This window comes from Pseudonaja textilis, chromosome Z, assembly GCF_049901715.1.
Source record: "Pseudonaja textilis isolate UNSWEBS1 chromosome Z, rPseTex1.2, whole genome shotgun sequence".
NCBI lineage: Eukaryota > Metazoa > Chordata > Lepidosauria > Squamata > Elapidae > Pseudonaja > Pseudonaja textilis.
In genome coordinates, this window is record NC_142008.1 from 66,506,214 (window position 1) to 66,526,915 (window position 20,702).

The 20,702-nt window shown below is 36.1% G+C and overlaps 1 protein-coding gene across 11 annotated transcripts in view; it reads right to left on the bottom strand.

Moving 5' to 3' along the window:
* The window catches only part of ELMO1 (engulfment and cell motility 1), a 526,860-nt gene that overhangs the window by 19,325 nt on the left and 486,833 nt on the right, over positions 1-20,702 (bottom strand). For 8 of the 11 annotated variants that reach the window (XM_087917593.1, XM_087917598.1, XM_087917594.1 and 5 more), the window contains 2 exons: positions 18,896-19,008; positions 11,065-11,172 (listed from right to left, as the gene is read on the bottom strand). In XM_087917593.1, coding sequence (XP_087773719.1) covers positions 11,065-11,172; positions 18,896-19,008 — 221 coding nt within the window. The remainder of the gene's footprint in view (positions 1-11,064; positions 11,173-18,895; positions 19,009-20,702) is intronic. The other 3 variants (XM_087917597.1, XM_087917595.1, XM_026702241.2) reach the window with 1 other exon arrangement.

The following is a 20,702-nucleotide window of genomic DNA, read 5'->3' on the forward strand; positions in this document are numbered from 1 at the left end:
TGGTCAATTAAATTCACTAAATCACTGATTTTACTAATCAGATATTCAGTAATTACACTATATGCACTAAACACTAAATCATACTAAGCAATAAAAACAATAAATCAATTGATCATTTGATAAAAATTATTTTAAAGAAATTGATTTTTTGAGATAATGAAAGTAATGAAGTAGTATGAAATAGTATTAAGAGTTGGTAAGTAAAGGGTTAATGCTTTGCTTTGTTTTGCTTAGCTGTTGCTGATATCTGAGAACAGGTTTATAACCCTTGATAAACTGGCAGGAGGTCTCTTTTCCTGGGCTGTTTGAAAACAATCAATGAGCAAGGGTTTACACTCTCTTATTTGTTTGTAGATTGAGTTTTTGAGATGGTAAAGATGCAAAGATGTTGAAGGGGAGATCTCTGGCCCCTTCTTCAGCAGAGATAAAGAGAACAATTCACTGGGAGGCAACAGGAAACTTTTTGTTTTGTTTTCCCTTGATGAATGGGATTTCTGGCCCCCTCCTAGTTAATTTAAATATACTTTCAAAGTTTGTTGCTTTTAAGAGAAAGAGAAAGAAAGATAGTCTTGCACTGGCAATTTGAACAGTTTATATTTTTACTATGTAGACTCAGATTTGTATTGAGCATTCGCTCCTGGCTTCAATATACTTCTGCTTCTATCACAGAAAATAAAATTGCTTCCAATCTTCACAGGAGTTCAGTTATAACAATACTTCCCTACTTATTGAAATTCCAAAGTTACTGTCCTTTTAAAGAGGAAGTCCGGATTAGCAATTTGGTGAAAAGGGAAGAGGGAAGGAGGGGCGGCAGGGAGGGAAGCAGTCTGTTTTACACCCTGGCTGCAAACATCTGAAGACCGACTCACAGCTCCCGGTGCTCACCGCCCTGCAAGGATGGGATGAATCTCACCATCTCACCATCCTGCAAAGATGATCGTTGAGCCCCCGGTACTGGCAAGACCCACCGCCTTACCTTCTAGTAAGGATGGGTCAAGTCGCTGATTGTTGAGTGCTTTTGAATAGAGCGCTCCCGAACTTAGTGCCCACCGAGGAATGAGTTCTTTACGGGCGTGCTGGTCAAAGTTGGGAGGAATCAGAGATCTCCAAGTACTTTTGAATTGAGCATTTGCTGAGGAATGGAGCTCTTTTCTGGCTTGCGGGCAAGTCTTGGGTGTTAGGTTTTCCACCTCGCCGGCTAGACCCACAGGGATTAGAGGGCTTGTCGCCTGGCACTGCCTGTGCCCACTGAGCTCCTCATGCTGCCTCTACTGCTGCCGCCATCTTGAGCTTGGTTAGTTGAATATTGCTCAGAGCAACCCTGGTTCTACAGTATCATAGAATAAGAACAGCGCAGAAGAAAAGCAATAGCAGGACGGATGGATGGATGGATGGAAGGAAGGAAGGAAGGAAGGAAGGAAGGAAGGAAGGAAGGAAGGAAGGAAGGAAGGAAGGAAACACCCTACTGAGGGCTGCAGAATCATGCAGCCTTTAATGTTTCAGATTGGTGACCCTTCCTAGACCCAACGGATGCTTCTTATTGTATCTACAGTATATGAGTTTCAGTCCCAAAGATGCTCCTTCTCCCCAGGAGCCCAACCTTCAATTCTGGATGAATACTTCTGTACCCTTTCAGTCTTTGTTCCTCAACATCCTTCTTACATTGGATCACAAGATATTGAGCCAGATCAGAACCAAGAACAACAGTTGCAGTTATGCTGCAACGGTCATTTAGTGACTTTGAATGGTCACAAAATAAACTGTTGTAAGTCAAGAATTACCTGTACAAAAATACAAAAAGCTTCTTTGCTTACAAAAAACTGCCCTAAATACCAATCATTAGATTAAAAATACCTGCAAGCCAGAGTTACAAATCAGGCAGGGTGCTAGAGCACCTTGAGGAATGAAAATATTTAAAATGCAGAGATAACTATCAAACAGCCAACTCTTGCTCATAAAGTGAAACCCTTTAGCAGAGAGGTCATTTAAGCTCTCCAGAAAAGCATACCATGGAAAAGTAATCCTTAGATCCATTTGCACCATTTAAAAATACCCGCTGGTCTCACTCACCTCACAAGATATCCTAAGGAAATCACCCAGATTTAAGGAAAGGTCACATGCCCCCCAGAAAGGCAGTAAAAATAAATAAATGCCAAGCTTGCATCCTGCCTCTTGGAAGTATACCCCAAAAGAACAGTGCCAGATAGTATTAAAGCAGTGAAGGAAGAGCCCCCTCCCCAAATAGAAAAAGAAACCATGAGGCAACAAAAAATTCAAACACAATACAAATAATTAAATCACAACAGTAGCTGTTAATTGTTGAAGCTGAATAGGGAAATTTATCCCATCAATAAACACAGGATTAAACTTCACCAAGCACTGAATTAAGCTTCACCAAAAAACAGTTTTAGATGAAAACTCAGAAAGGGTATGTCAACTCACGTTTGAATGTCAATCCTTCTAGCTAGCCAAGAAGCCTTCCTGAATGTCACTCATCTTGGTTCCCTGTCACTAAAAGTGTTGCTTCATTATTCAATGATTTCTTCAAAGTGCTAATTGTCCAGGGAAGTATTTCCTCCCAACAGTGTAAAAATCTTAAAACAACCCCTCCCCTTTAGGAAAGCCAAGCCTCACAAGCTCCAGAAACAGCAAGTCTAGGCTGTCTGCCAAGAATGTAATAAGGGTGGAAAAAATCAAACGGAGATTGCTTCTAACTACTGGTTCTCTGAACTGCTTAGAAAGTTAACAAGGGGTTCTATAGAACCGGATAGAACTGGTAGAATCCCACCCCTGTTCTGAACCTCTGTCAGTTTGCAGCTGACCTACCTGTTGTTTATACCTTCTTTCTATGAAGTTTACTCATTGCTTAAATTACTGTAGCATCTCTACTTTACTCTTCAGTAAATAGCAGAACTGTTATAGTCATCTACAATGACAAGTGCATACTTAGCTCCTCCCAAACTGGCTTGCATTGGCCCAACCAAATCTGCATGTACCAGCTCTAGAGCTATTCTTGTCTGCCTTGTGCTACTCTTGCATACTGGGGATGCTTTGGACTTTGATGTTTTGCATATTGCACAATCCAAATATGCTTTTATCCCTTTACATGCAATCCTTCTGCATACTAATCAATCTTTTGAACAACTTGGAAGCTGGAATGACCAAGCTTTCTGTGCAAAAGATGAACACATGAATCATGTTTTGCAACATTGCCAAATGTTTGTGCATATTGAACATTTTGTCCCTGTAACACATAAAGATTATCTTCTTTTATGCCCTTTGCACATACATTTCCATTTCTCTTTATGAGACACCTTCCATTTACAAATGTGGTCTCAAATCCTTGCTTGTCTAAACTAGAAACACTCAGCAAATTATGTTCCATTTCAGGCACACACAAACATCATTGGACCTTGTTTCCAGATATGGAATTTACATACTGCCTCTTCCAATGACTTTAGTCTTCTGGCCATTTGCCAAGGCTACTGCATATCCAGCAGCTGGATCCACCTTGTAAAACAATTTAGAATTATTCACAATTGTTTGACTAGCCCCACTGCCTATTAATCATTTATCTCTATTATTGCAATATCGGGCTTTTGCCAAAGCAACTTGTCCATCAGCTAATTTTCTTTCTTGCAAATTGTTTCTGTCTTGCAAATAATTTCTACTTTGCAAACAGTTTTTCCTTTGCAAACTGTCCTTTTTTAAGTGTGTCTTTTCACCACAGATAAAGTACCACCTCTGTTGCTGGGCTGTAATCTGATCTCTTTTGCTGTTCTGGTCTTTGGAGACAGTGAGTCTGTGGAATTTTTCATTGCTCCTATGTTTCTGCTCCTTGTGGCTTTTAAAATGGTGCTTCTGGTCCTCAGCAATTAAATAAGCTTTTAACACCTCAAAATACAATTCCTGCTCTGATTTACATTCAAATACTGCAGAAACAATGTCCCAAGATTCATCTAGACTGTTCAACACCAAAAGCACTTTCTGAGATTCAGGAATCTGCATCCCACACTGTTCTAACTCAACAAAGTTTGCAATTTTACACAATATTGCATGCTGACACACTCACATGCACATTTCTCAACTTCAGCCTTTGCAGTCATTAAATCAGCTACATTGATAAACTATTCATGTTCTAAACTTAAGGTGATATAAGCCATTGCTTTATCATGCTGCCTCTGATCTGCAGCAGCTAATGGCACTTGAGATGGATTTTCAACAATATTCCACAGCTCCTTAGCTTTCAGGAAACATTCCTAGTTTGCAGCCCAAATTATATAGTTCTTCTGTCCCAATTGTGGCAGAGAGCTCTCCTTAATTGCCATAGCAGCCATCCTGCAAACTTGTCTCTGCCTTGTTTCTCCTTTTAAACACAGGCGATCTCTCTCAGCTTAAATTACAATTCAGTTTTTTTTGTGTGTTCTGGGCCCATAACCTGTTAAGTTTATTGCAGAAATCAAACCCAGAAAGCACACATAGATGACTGATTCGTTAACTTCTTTATATACATAATAATATATTAGTAAATATACAATACCAATGGTATATTCTTCCAATGTGGTAAATAGTTATCAGGAAAACACAAACAGCAGCTTCAGAGCTCTGAGCAGATTAGTTTCAGTTCTCAGCATAGCACACATAGCTTCAGGGCATGCCCAGGCTCCTTAAGTTTCAGTTTCTAATTCAGCTCCCATTGGCTGATTTGTTGCCATGCTATTCATTGGCTGACCTTGTTACCATGTCTCTGCCAGTTCATGAATATGCTGACATTTAAGCACACAAAGACAACATAAAATAAATATTATTCAATGTTTCTAACTCTTTCCTATTCCTATAGAGAATAGGCTATCATTAAATTCAATTTTCATTTAAACTGTTATCTAGAAATTTTGTTGTAATCTGGAAATTCTTCTTTGATAAGAGGCTGGAAAATGCCAATAGCTTTCTTACACCAGTCCATGTCCCTGCCCCATCTGAGCACATAGCTTGTGACTTAGTTTTGCCTGGAGTTCTGCCTGGAGTCCCTGTATAGAATGAAGGGTAGAGGCAAATCTAGCTTTTGCTTATGTACCTGAGAGAAAGTGGTTCAGTGGCTTTGTCAGGCATGATGGCTATGAGAGGGCTATTCTCAAACTTCTTGTAAATAATTGGATAATGGTATTTTTCAGATGCTGCATTTCTCCTACATTACATAACACCTTTTTCAGATACATATATTAGAAATCTATGTACTTTTGAAAAAAATCTTCCTCCTTCATATTTTTTAAGTATGAAGGACATATTTTTGAACATCCGCTCAGCCATTAATGAGTCATGGCTTTTTCTGGAATATAACACATATATGATGTGGCTTCTGGTTGACATTGCAGCAATATCAGCGCAGGAATTGCAGCTCCATGATCCTGTTCTGAATACTCTCGTCAGAGGGCTCCAAACAGGGCCGAAGCCACTCTGAAAGGGAGGCAAAGGAAAGAGGGATGCTTGGAGATCACAGAGAGCAGCAACTCTCCTGCTTGACCCATAGAAAACCCTCTAACACGAAGGCATGGAGCAGCAGTGGCCATTAGGGTGGCCATCTAGTTGGGGAAGCTGAAGCAACAAGGATAGAGCAGGAGCGAGCAGAGGAATAGTGTGTGACTGGGTGAGATTAAGCTTGATTTCTACTTAAAAGTTATCCCCAAAGTAATGATCTTGGGAAAAAAGGATGGTCAAAAGAGTAACTTTCATGGCTAATGGGCACTTTGAATTATTGATTCAGCCCTGGAAAAAATTAGAATAAGGAATAAATAAGAGGGTGTTTTTTTTGGAAAGCATTGAATATTGAATTTTGGATTAGCTTTAAATATTGGAACTGGTTATTGGGTAATTTAAATGCTGGACCTGGCTTAACTAAATAATTGACTTTGTTTCTGAAATAAATTGATTTTGACTGTAATTAATAGCTGCTGGAAGAAAAAAAAGGCAGCGCTGAAATTTGAGAGGATAGTGCCACCTGCTGACAATAGACAAACCATGCCCCTATAACTTTGGATTTCTTTGGATTTGGAAAAAGATTCTTTATTGTAGAACGTTTATCACCATTATGACTGGAGTTGAAGGAACAGCTGTGGAAATTAGTGGAGTTTTTCATGAGGTGACCTTGATCTTCAAAAGTATTAATGGATGACATGGATGTGAAAATGGAAAATATCTTACAAAGAACAATAAATAAAGATCAAACTGCCCTTGAAATGGTAGAAGCAATAGAAAGACAAGATGAAAAAAAACAGCACATTGAATATGAACAAGGAATAAATATGGATATGCTCGACAAAGAGGAAGATCAGATAAATAGCAAGCAAAAGGAATGGAAAAAAAACAGAAGATTTGGTCAAATCAACAAATAAATCAAGAATTGGGGCAAAAATAGGACTGATAAATGATAAAGGAAAAAAGATTGAAGAAAATAAAGCAGAAAAACCAGCAAATGAGTAAACAGGAAGATATTGTGGACAAGGAGACTGGAATATGGGCAGAGATGTGGGAGAATTGTCAATACAAGAATGTAACAGGATAAATGTTTAGATTAAATAAGAAAGATATAGATGAAGATAAAGATGACGAGTGTGGCAAATGTGTAAAAAACGGATAAGAATTGAAGCAATAATGAGAACAAGAGACGATGGATTGAAAGAATTGCTTTTTAAATATTAAGGAAGCTTGATTGTAAATTGGAGAGCAGAAATAATGGGGATATTTTTCTTGATAGGGGAAATTTTCTTTTTTGTTATAGAACAAAAAATATATAGAAAGATTAAAGGTTTATAGATATTAGGCATCTTTTTCTTAATGTAGGTTTAAATAATATAAAAGGGATAACTTACATCTGATTATGACAAAGAATATTATTATGGTAAATTGGATTAATAATAGATAGAAATATTAAGGGTCTCTAGACGTTAGGCATCTTTTTAAATGTAAGATTTAAATAATATAAAGAGGATTACATTTGATTATGATAAAGGATAATAATATTGTGCTAAATTGGATTAATATGAATTATGCTCAGAAACAACACTGTTCACACATAATATGGATATATACTAAAAAATATTTTAAAAACATATGTGATGCAAATATAAATCTTAAAATACATTATATACAATATTATTTGAAGTGATTTTGAAATCTTTTCCAGATTTATTGTAGAGTGCCTTTTTAGTGCCATTCTTAATGGCAGTAACCAGAGGTGGTATTCAGCAGGTTCTGACCTGTTCTGGAGAACCAGTAGTAGAAATTTTGAGTAGTTTGGAGAACTGGCAAATGCCCCATCTGACTGGCCCTGCCCCATCTATTCTCTGCCTCCCAAGTCCCAGCTGATCAGCTGGGTCTTCTTTTGTTGCCCTGCACAGGAGAACGGAGCTGGAAAGCAAGTTAGTGGGGTGGGGAGGGAATGAGGATTTTGCAGTAACTTTCCCCCAGGAGTAGGGAGGGAATGGAGATTTTACAGTATCCTTCTTCTGCTATGCTCACCAAGCCATTCCCACCAAGCCATGCCCATAGAACTGGTAGTAAAAAAAAATATTGAATCTTACCACTGCTAGTAACATAATATTCTGGTCTTATGCATTGCAGAGGAAGCATTTCCACTGAAAAAGTCACTTCTGATAAAATAGTCAGCACTCAAATTATGAAGAGTACCAAAATCAGTAGGAAAAATATATCAAAACAGTAAGGAAATAACTGTGCTGCATCCATTACTTGATGTTGCTGATAGAATGAAGTTGCTAAATTCGTTAAAAGTCTAATTTATTTTACTACTGGTTTATTTATTTATTTTTAGTTTAGAATAATTCACATTAGAATCTAGAATGCTTATGCTAGGTCATGGGTGTCAAACTCAAGGCCTGTAGGCTGGATCTGGCCTGTGGGGTGCTTAGTTCGGGCCCACAGGGCTGCCCTGAAAACAGTGAAGATCCAGCCCACAGTACTTCTGCCAGCAAAATGGAGCTCTGTTCTCACTTGCAGACTGCTACAGGAGGCCATTGCAGCTGAAGATGGAGTTTGAGAGGGCCACCTGGCCCCCAAGCTCTGTTTTTGCTAGCAAAGTGCTGCAGAAGGCCGTCACAGTTGAAACCAGAGCTCAAGAGCTCCTGAGTTCTGTTTTCACTGGCAGAGGGCTGCAGGAGGCCATTGTGGTAGAAAATGGAGTTCGTATCAAGAAAAAGGAAAAGATAGGATGAGAGCAAGGAAGGAAACAGAAGGAAAGAGGACAAGGAAGAAGAAAGGAAAATGAAGAGGAAAGAAAAAATAAGAAAAGAGAAAAAGGAAGGAAGGAGATTATAATGAGAGGGAAGGAGGGTCTGAGGGAAGTCCTGCTTTAGCACTTGACCATCAGCAGCCCTGCTTCTCTTTCATGATCCCCTTGTCTCCTCCTCCTTATCTCTCTTGGTGGTCTCCCATCCTATCACTGAGGATGCTTTGGTTACAAAGCCGGGCCTTCTTGTGTGGAGATGGATTGGGCCTCCCTCTGACTAACACTCTTTGCCCTACCACACACACCATGAACAAACTGGCCAAGGACAGAGAGAACAGCAGCAGCCACCTTGAGGAGGAGGTAAGCACAGACGTGCACCCCCTTGAGGAAGTAGGGTTGGGCTGTGAGGTCCCAGTGTATTGGGAGCTTGAAAGCTGGGCTGAGTTCTTGCCCTCCGCTGCCTAGGGCTCTGGGACAGCTTGCGCTGTGTCCAGGGGTCCTCTACATGACCTGAGAGGGACAGCAAGGCTCATCTGGAGGACAAGGATTTGGCCCTCCCCCTGGTCTCACCTTCCTTCGCTGGAGACAATGGATCCTCCCCAGACCTGCACAGGCTACGCCCAACACGAGCGACATCGAGCTGGCCATACCCACTCCAGCCACTCACTCAGCCATGCCCCCAGCCCCCATGAGGTCAAACACAACCCTGATGCGGCCAACCCAAATCGAATTTGACACCCCTTGCTAGATGGTTTTAGTGGAATTATCACAAGATATATAGCAACATCCTCTTTTGCTTTTTTTAAACCTCCAATGGAGGAAGTATCACAGGAAAAGCATCCTGTGAAATGTAACAGCATATTAAGAATATATATTGTTTCATATTTTTCTTCATTTTAGTGAGATGTAGTAGCAATTCATACTTAATTTGATTTTCTATGAATTAAATAAGATGTTCCAGCTTTTCGTGTTTATATTTGACAAGCAAAGTAGCATTACCCTTCCAAATTTATTTATTTATCTCTATCCAAATTATTTAACTTTTTTTAATCATTTCTTTCTATAATTTGAATTTGGTCATTTGTACCTTGAATAAAAACTCTACATTGATTTGTTTGATGATCTCTATGTTTTTTGGCTATCTATGATATTATTAGGAGTCTTCTCTAATACCAAAGGTCAAAAACATCAATATTCTTTCTATTCTACTTCTTCATCTATCCAACTTTTACAGAGTATCATAAGGAATACCATGTTTCACTAATTTCATTAGAAACAATCCAATTATGCTTTTAGATTTATATTAATCCCTTTGTTGTGGTATGTATGAACATATGCATATTTAAAACACATATTTGAAAGAAATATATAAGCGAGTATCTTGTAAGCAGATACTCACCAATTAACAATCACAATCACATTCAATCTTAGATATACAAATAATATACTTAAGCTTTACATGGTTTTTCATCATCACTTCAATATAACATGCAATTATCAACAGTGGATTCCTTCTTTTATATGTTCTTCAATCATATAGAAATTAATACTTTCTGACATATGTGTTAGCCTTTTGTTCACAATTGTACTTATATCTTTGTATCATAAATAAAACATTTATTTTAGTAATTTGTGACCTATCAGAATGGAGAATTATGAATTCTTTAATATTTACTAGTAATAAATATTTACTAATAGATCATCTGTACATCCTGCACCCTCCTTGGCATGGACCTGAGCATTTATTGCTTGTTGAAGATGCCAAAATATGGAACCTTCGGTTTGGTGCCAGCTAAAAGGAGGCTGAAAGTGATCCTATTGGAATGTTTTTTTCTGGGAGGAGGCAATAAAACTCCATTGCATGTGGAAGAACCATCTTTGGAAGTTAGAAATTGCTGGACTCCATTTGGCCTACTGTAGGATTGTGGACTTCCACAAGATTGTGGATTGAGATTTTTTGTAATTATTTCTGCTCTGGTTGCAGGACCGAGTAGAATGTCATAACTATGAATTACAGTATTCAGGTCTCATTTTAAACTACTGCATTGCATTTGTTTTGTGAGTGTATATTTGTCTCTATATATTGGTCTTTATAATAAAAAAATTGCTGCTGATATCACATTGCACTATTTATTGAGTACAAAGTATTATAAACAACACTAATCAAGATATTTTTATAACAAGGCATTTTAAAAATAAGACAGAAAAATTCCTGCTGTTTTCATCAGAATTTATGATAAATGAGTTTTACAAATAGTAATTTCACTGATGGCACTAAAAATAAGCAACTTTGGGCATATATATCCTTTCAGTTCGCTTATGGGAAATAAAAATGTAAAACATCTGAGCTAAAAAAGACAAAAACTATCACAGCATGGTGCAAGTAGCCTACAAACTTATTTATAAGACTCTAAGGCCTGGGACTAAATAAAGCTTTTTCTGGTAATGTGCAAGTGCATTTTAAATGTTTTCCCAGATTTCTTGCTGTACAATCATCTGAACCCCTGTATGAAGAATTCTAGTGATACTACAAAGTTCGAGTTGTGGATAGCAGTGAAGCTAGTTGAATAGTTTGGCAGAGAACTGGGTGAAATGAGGTGGTATTCATTTCTAACAGAAGGACTAGAATGGGTCCTCACTTTCTTTTTATTTCTAGATAACAAAACTCTCTTTTTCTTCATCCCATTCTTCCAATTTTCTCAGAGAATTCAATTTTCTTAAAAGGTTTGTAACCTGACTGTAACAACATCACAATATTCTAAATCTCATTGTAAAATGCTATATGTAATTTAAAAAGTAAAAGTTGTTTGTTATCAGTCACTTACACTTATCCTGCAATGAATCATGTGGAACTTCTCCTTGGGGACTTTCTTCTAAATCTCCATAATGCAAAACTTTATGGTTCGGAGAAAGTCGACAATACCAAAATTTGTCTGATAAATAAAGGAAATTATTAATTTGTATCACAACAACCAAGACAACAACACCTTGAATGAAACAAACAATTATTACATTGCAAGAAACAAATTTGAATTATCAATAAATATTTGTGGAACATCAAATCTTGTAGCTGAATTTTATCCAGTCCCCATGAATTTTCTTACTACCTTTATCTTCTATCAGTACGTTTTCTTCAAAAATGATTGTAGAAAATGAAGGTAGCAAGGACTTCTTTTTCTTAAAACACCTTTATTTAATAAACAGCGTGTATAATTTGGATCTGTCCAATATGCTGTTTTGCTGTACCTGAACTTAGATGTTTCTCCTTTTCACTTAAAAGGTCAGATAACAGTGATCTAAACTTCAGGGATTGCCAAATATTGAGACTGAAGCAAATTTAATAGTCATAGTTTATCTCAAGTAGGGGAAATTATTTGATATTGTTGGAATATTATCTGATTCTGTGTCATGCTTCATTCTAGATGTAATGCTATGATCAAAAATGCCAGTATTTTACTTAATTATATTTACTTAGAGTTTAAGTAAAGTCTTAAAGTGGAGTTTCTACCCTATTTTACTGTTTCAAAAATCCATCCATGAAAATATATGATGTATTGAAATGGCTCCTTGCAATTTTAATCTGAAAAGGCATACAACTATTCTATGGCAAAGGAAATGTAATACATAATACTGTATTCCTAAAATCTTTAAAAATAGCTATTTATACCTTAGGGGGGGAAAAAGGGAAAAAAATAATTGAACTCCCATAACTGTCTGACCCTTAAGTTTTTCTGAGGGGCGGAGCTGATGCTGCAGCAACGTGACGGAATCCCTAGGGACTCCTGGAGTAACCTGTCGAAATGCTGACAGCCGGTGGTCAATTTGACCTAAATCACCTTGGAGGGGTGATCACTGAGGAGGGGACACTCTGTAGATCCCAGGGATACTGCAATATCCCTGGTAGATCCAGAGATAGCCTCTCTAACTGACTGAAAAGGAAAGCGGTCATTGTGAACCACTATAAGGCTGGGGCAGTCTCCAATGGAAAGAAGAAAAGGAAGAGTGTGATCGAACTTGGTGAGAAAGTAAAACTTTTTGAAATATTAAAGCAAGAGCCCCCTGAAAAGAACAGGGTAAAGAGAAAGCCAGAATTAAAGGTGGTGGTGGGTATATATCCCTCCCTGGAAGAAAGCAGTGAGGAAAGTGATTTCTGGCACAAATAGAAAGAGGAAGCCATTAATTATGGACTAGAAAACAGAAATTTTTAAAAAATGGACTGGATTTTTGAATTTATTGGACTAAATTAAGGAGATTAAGAAAAGAAATTTGGATTTACATCTTTTTCTAATTTATTTTTTCTTTTCTAAATTTTTAAACTTTTAAATATTTGCATTTAAGTATAAATTTTGAAGGATTAAGGAACTGTTAAAGCTGAAAGAAAAAGCAGTGCAACAGTGTTATCTACAGGGAAGAACAATTTGAAGACAGAGGGAGAAGGGAAAAATGATTATTTGATTATTAGACTGTCTGACCTTGACAGTTGGAGAATGTGGAGATAAAGAAACATTGTTGACAGACATAGAGAGCTATATTGGGAACTTATATTGAAAACAGTATAACTCTTGAACACTATAAGAAACAACGGAGATATAAAGAAACAGAAGATTAAATCCTTTTCTCCTGAACTGTTTTGATTGCATTAGCAAAACTGCACTGTGGAATTTAACACAGGGAAACAACTGAAGGCTGGATGCTGAGACCTGATGATATAAGATGGATTATAACTGGATAACTAAACTATACCTTTCCTGTTTTTTTATTTTTATTTATTTATTTATTTATTGGGACATAATACTAGAACAACTTTAGGGATATTATTATACTTTTTCCTTTTGTCTCATACTTTTTCTTATAAAAAATGTTTTCTCAAATTTCTAATTTTTAATTTCTTAACTTTTTAAGGAGATTAGTATCCTTTTTACTCCTTTACCTTTTATCTCCTTTACCTTTTTACACTCAGTACAAGAAAAAAAATCTTTTTGACTTATTTTTTTATTTTATTATTTCTTTCTTTCTTGAATTCTTCTTCTTTTTGGATTTTGCTTTAAAATGGCTGATTTTCTCACTGGATTTATACAGTCACTACTCTTTGGAATTTATTGGGATAGAAGCTCAAAGAAAGAAATTTGGAGAAAGACTCCATTGTGGATTATAAATTGATTTTGATTTACAAAGAGATTATTAAGAGACAACAAATATAATATCAAAAAATGAAAAAAGCAACAACATTCACCCCATCTTCAGTTTCCTCCTTGGCGGCTTCTAGCCCAGGAGGACAAAGATCCATTGACTTGATGCTACAGCAAGAGAAGGCAGTTACAATGCAGACAGAAATTAAAAAGATCCTACAAGTATTACGAGAGCAAATAGAAAGAATGGATGAAAAAATAGAGAATGTAGAAGGGAAAGTAGGCAATGTAGAAGAAAAAGTAGAGAACATCCAACAGTTGATAATGAAAAATGAGGAATGGATGGGGAAAGTAGAGGAGAGAGCAGACATAACAGAAAAAAGAATAGGAGCAATGGATTATAGATTAACAATAGCAGATCAAAACAAGGAAAAAATATTATGTTGTAGATGGATAAAGCTGACTATTACTTAAGATTTCAAACATTGAGGAAAAAGAAGAAGAAAATTTAGCTGAAATAATGGCAGAGCTACTAGCAGGGGCCCTGGAACTAACAAAATGAAAAGTGATAACTGTTATAGATGAAATATTCAGGGTCCAGACCAGATATGCACTAAGAAATAAGCTACCAAAAGAAGTACATGTTAGATTTACAAAAAAAAAAAGCTACAAGAAGAGAAATGCTAAAGAAAGTGATCGATGACATATTAAAATACAAAGGGAAGGTGATAACAGTGTTGAAGCAAATACCAAAAAGTGTTAGAGATCTAAGGAGGGAATATAAATTTCTGACAAAATGCTTAATTAAAAGAGAGATTAACTTTAGATGGCTGATACTAGAGGGAACAATGGTGACATGGCATGAAGAGAGACACAGATTAGATACAATTGAGAAAGCAGAGCAGTTCTATGACCATTATCTCAGAGAACAAGAGGGAGAAAAAAGGAAGGACATTGAAGAAATAAAACTGAGAGAAGAAGCTGCAGGATGAAGTGAAAGACAACGAAGAGGAGAGGAAAGAGAACAGGAAGAGAGAATAATCAGAGAAGAAGAAAAACCAAAGGAACCAAGGGAGACGAGAGTGACAAGAGTAACAATACCATATTATAAATAAAGATATGGAAGAAGAAATAAAATTAATGACAATTAATATAAATGAACTAAATTCGGCAATAAAAAGGAAAAGGACTTTCAATAAATTAGAGAAACTTAAATTGGATATAATTGTTTACAAGAAGTGCATATTGAAAGACAACATGAGAAAATATTGGACTATTCTAAGAATGGGAAATTATATACCTCTCTGACACAACAAAGTAAAAGAGGAATAGCATTATATATAAAGGACACTATAAAAGCGGAATTAATCTATCAAGATAATGACGGAAGAGTGTTAATGGTAGAAATATTGATGAACTGTAAACAGACAATATTAGTGGCGATTTATACACCAAATGAAAGCCAAGAAGAGTTTTATGATAAATTACAAAAGAAAATTATGGAACTGGAATACAAAAATATTTGTATTACAGGAGATTTTAATGAAATAGTAGACACAGAAATGGACTATAAAACACAAAAGGTAAATAAAAAGAACAGAAAAACATTACCAAAATCTTTCTTCAAAATGGCAGATGAATTAGCAATTCAAGATATGTGGAGAGAAATATACCAAAAAAATAAACAATACACATTTTACTCAAACAGACATCTGTCTTAATCCAGAATAGATATGATGTGGGCAACAACAGAGTTAATTACTAACATACAAGAAATAAGTATTGAAAACACTTAGGCAGATCACAATCTGATTAAAGTAATATGGAAAGGATAAAAAAAGAGGTCAAGATGGACGATGAACAATTTAATACTAAGAGAAAAGGAGTACATTAAATACATGGGAAAAAATTGAAATTCTTCTTTGAGAAAAATAGAAAAGATGAAACTTTGCTACAAAATGTATGGGATACAGCAATAGCTTATATAAGAGGACTAACAATAACATATATGAGAAACAGAAACAGAAAGAAAAGACAGGGACAAAAGATACTAGAAGAATATAAAAAGCTGGAGAAAGAACTTCAAAAGAAACCACAAAAAAGGATATACAACATAAAATGAATTTAACAAAGCACAAGATGAAAATAATAGACAAAGAAGAACTTGCACAAAAAATAAAAAGTTCCAAACCATTTTTTTAAAAATGCAAATAAAGCAGGAAGGTGGTTAACATATAGATTGAAGAGAAAAGGATTTCACAACTAATGGATGATAAAGGTAACCTCTGCCATAGAAATGAAGACAAAAAAGAAATAGTTCAAAAATACTAGAGAGAACTCTATGAAGACAAACAAGTGGGAAGAGTAGAAATAAAAGAATATCTAAAAAAAGCAGAACTACCCAATGTACTAGAAGAAATTAAAACAATGTTAGAGGAAAGAATTACAATGATGGAACTAACAGAAGCGATCAAAAGACAAAATAATGGGAAAGCACCAGGACAGGATGGCCTATCAGCAGAACTATACAAAACCCTACTGGATTCTTTAAGTAATACATTATTAGAAGTAGCAAATGAAATTTGACGGAGGCAAAAATACCTAATTCATGGATGGAAGCATCCATCACTCTTATTCTGAAAGATGATATGATTTACAACAGATTAAAAACTATAGACCAATATCACTACTGAACTCAGATTATAAAATATTTGCTTCAATAATGGCTGAAAGACTAAAGAGATACTTAAAACAATTTATACATTCAGATCAAAATGGGTTTTTACTAGGAGACAAATAAAGGACATATGAGAATAATTTTAAACACTTTGGAGGACTATGAAGCTCATCCTGAAAAACAGATGGCATTGATATTCTTGGATACACAGAAGGCCTTTGATAACGTGAACCGGCAGTGGAAGAAACAAATGGAAGAAATGAAATTTGGGGAAAGGTTTATTAAAATGATTGAGACAATATATTATAAACAATATGCAAAAGTGATGGTAAATGGAAAATTGATGGAAAAAAATTCACATTGAGAAAGGAATAAGACAAGGGTGCCTCCTGTTGCCATTGTTATTTGTATGAAATTAGAAGTGCTAAATAGACATATTAGGAAAGATAAGGAGATAAAAGGGATGGAAATAAGAAAAGAGGAGTAGAAATTACAGGCACTTAGAGACAATCTAGTCTTTATATTAGAAGAACCTCTAGGAACAGGACCCAAGTTACTAAATAAAATAGAGGAAAATGGGAAAATGGTAGGATTGAAAATAAAGGGAAAACTAAGATAGTGGTTAAAAATATGACAGAGAAACAGAAAAAAGAATTGATGAAGAGTTTAGATATTCAGATAGTAAAGAAAGTTAAATATTTGGGAATTCAGTCAACAGCAAGATGTGGAACAATTAAAGAAGATAATTATTATAAACTTAAATAACAAATTAAGATAGATCTGGAAAAATGGGGCAATATGCAGTTATCATTAACAGGAAGAATTGCAGCAATTTAAGATGTATATATTACCAAAAGTGTTGTATTTGTTTCAAACTATTCTGATAAAATTGGAAGAAATATTTTGAAGATATTAATAAAATAGTACTGAAATACATATGGCAAGGGAAGAAAGCAAGAATTAATGCAAAAAATTTACAGGATGCGAGAACTAGAGGAGGATTTGGGTTACCTAATTGGGAAATATATTATCAGGCCATGGTATTAACTTGGATGAAAGAATGGATCACGCTGAGAAATAGAAGGTTGTTGACATTAGAAAGGCAAAATTTGCAATTGGGCTGGCATGCACTTCTATGGTACGGGAGAAGTAAAATACATGGGTATTTTCAAAGACATATGGTCAGGAATGCATTGTTATTAGCATGGGGGGAAAAACAGAGAACAACATTATATGAAGATTCCATTGTTCTGACTATCAACAATGGAAACACTTACACATCCAAATGTTGTAAAATGAGAACTATTTTAAATGAAAAGGGTGAGCTCAAAACAAAACAAGAACTCAATGAACAAGTGTTGGAAATGCATTAGTATTCCTAAAAGCAAATACAATCAATATATGAAAAAGATATTAAAGCTGAAGGGATTTATAAGGAGTTGAGAATTGGATAAAATATTAACAGGAATGGAAGATAAGTTGATCAAAAAATTATATTGCTATTTATTAGGTGTTAAATTAGAAGAAGAACAAGTTAAGGAAACAATGATAGCATCGGCAAAAAACTTTGGATATGGTGTAGAATTAGATAAATGGCAGAAGCTATAGGATAGGAATTATAAATTAACAATATTGACAGCATATAAGGAAAACTTGTATAAGATGTTTTATAGATGGCACTTTGCACTAGCATAATTAGCTAAGATGTTTAAAGATAAATCAACCAAATGCTGGAAGTGCCACCAGACACCCGGAACATATCGAAGCTAAAAGAGATTGGACAAAAATGCACACATGGTTGGAAAAAATGATAAAGCAACATATAGATTTGAAACCTGAAATATTTTTTATTAGAAATGGTACCTGAAGTAAAGAAAAAACATATTTAATTATAGACGTATTAATAGCAGCTAGAATTGTATTTGCTCAGAATTGGAAAAGTGATAAGATAGAGGGAAAAGTAATTGAGAAAATATTTGTATGTGCAAAGATGAACAGGTTAACATTGGTAATTAAAGAAAAAGAAGAAACGGAATATTACATGGTATGGGATTTATTTAATAAAACAAATTAAAATGGATTAGAGAAATAAGTTAAGATTGTTAAATAATAACAGATATATCAAATAATAGCTATAAGAAAATATGTCTGTTGTTATATTGGTAAGAACAGTATTAATTATAATTGCAAGCATAAGAAATATGTACCCAGTCAGCACATAGTTTGAAACAAAAGATGGAATTGTTGTAAATATAAAATAAAAAACATTAAAAAAAGAATTTGCCCTGAAATAGTAAAGATAAGAAAAATACTTTGTGCAGCATGAGAACAAATTATTTTAAAATGTTCTTACTTAAAAAGAGAAATGGCAGCTTATGTCTGCAAAACTCTTATCAAAAAATTATATTCAATTGAACTTAACTTCCACTTGCAACTACAATAGGGCAAAGTTGTTGCCATAAAAATTATTCCCATATCTTTTCCTAAAATAATTCCTTGATCAATTTGCAGATTGTAAACATGTGCTGGGATTTTCCCATGACAATATATGCTTTCTTCCTGCTCACTGACATTTCATGGGCTCCTACAATCAAACATTGGTGGTGGATCAGAAAATCTGCTTTCAGAAAAAGGTTTGTATTAACCTTAACACCATAGCTTAAAAATAATAACAAACCTTTCTGACTATCATATAGCATTATTAAAGTGGCACTGTAAATGCTAAATGACATCCTTTACACCCATTTAGAAAGCACCTTAACCACAGAATGAAGAAGATGATTTCATTTAAGAAGCAAAGAGAAGCAAGCAAGTTAAACAAGAAGCAGATAAAACAATCCTGATTTGTACCTTGCCGGCGTCGACTATTAAGCTTCCGAAAGCAAGTTCCTTCAACAAGACGATTTAGACGCTGCTGCTTTATCAACTCTAAAATTTCAGGCTGAATCTTCTCTTTTAGCTCCCTGGAAGTAAAACACAAATAAATACCTTTGAATCGTTAGAGGAAACTCCGATAAAAATATCAGGAAAGAGATCTCACAAGGACTTTTGGGAATTGTTGGCGATCTAATATGGGAGAAGAACCCCAAAAGATCGGAGGAAAATAAAATTAAAAAAGAGAACTTTTTAAAGAATATTTGAAAACTGGAAGCAATGGGGTACCACAAGGTTCCATCTTAGGCCCAGTTCTCTTCAATATCTTCATAAATGACTTAGATGAGGGAATAGAAGGGGAACTTACCAAATGTGCATATAATACTAAGCTGGCAGTATTAGCTAATACCCTAGGCTAGTGATGGCTAACCTTTTTGTCGTCTGCCAAAAATGCACGCATGTGCACGCGACAGTGCATGTGCATGCCTACACCCATAATGTGCAATGCGTGTGCAATCTCCTGCAACCCCGGTGCATGCACGCACAACCACCCTGTGCTCCCTCTGCCCTTCTGCACATGCGCATGTGACACCCTCCATGACCCATTTTGGACCTAGTAGGTCTCCTTACAACCTCCTGGGAGCAAAAACGGTGCCCTGTGGCAGTGGGGGCCCCATGCCACACACCCCCGCACCCTATTTTGGGCCTTGTAGGCTTCCCTGCAGCCTCCTGGGAGCAAAAACGGTGCCCTGTGGCCCATGTGCTCCCTGCACATCTCCTGAACATGAGCATGTGACCCTTGTGCTCCCCATGCATGTGCATGTGTTTCTCACATGTGCCCCACTCCCTGTACATGCATGGCAAAGACTTGAAAATCAGCTGGTCAACGGGAAGCACATGTGCATGTGTGGTGCAGCTGAGCTGGGACAATGGCTCGCATGCCTGCAGAGAGGACTCTGCGTGCCACCTATGGCACATGTGCCATAGGTTCACCATCATGGCCATAGACAATAGGGTCAAGATCCAGATGGATTTTAAGAGATTTGAATACTGGGCCCTACCTAACAAAATGAAATACAATGTAGAGGAAAGTAAAGTCCTACACTTAGGCAAGAAAAACCTAAAATATACATATAGACTGGGTGAAACCAGGCTTAATAGCAGTAACTGTGAGAGAGATCTTGGAATCTTATTGGTCAACCAGCTAAATATGAGTCAGAAGTGTGTAGCAGCAGCCAAAAAAGCTAATGCAATCCTAAATTGCATTAACAGAGGATACAATCAAGGTTAAGGGAGTTACTAATACCATTCCATAAAGCCTTAGTAAGACCACACCTAGAGTACTGCATCCATACTATAAAAAGATGTTGAGACTCTAGAAAAAGTGCAGAGAAGAGCAGGATGACTAGGGGACTGGAAACTAAAACATATGGAGAAGGGTTACAGGAACTGGGCATGGCTAGTCTAATGAAGAGAAGGACTAGGGGAGACATGATAGCAGTATTCCAATATTTGAGGGGTTGCCACAGAGAGGAAGGGGCCAAGCTATTTTTCAAAGCATCATGGTTGGTTTGGAGAAAGTTCTCCAATTTGACAACAGAGAAGGCGGCCATTGCGAACTGTTCTGAAGCTGGGACAGCAAATGGAAAGAAAGTGTAAGTGTAAGATGGTGTGATCGGTCTGGGTAAGCTACTTTTGAAAATGGATAATTAAGAATAATTATCCCTGGAATTCAACTAAGGGGAAGTGAGACCTAAAAGGGGAAGCAGAATTGTTTCTTTCC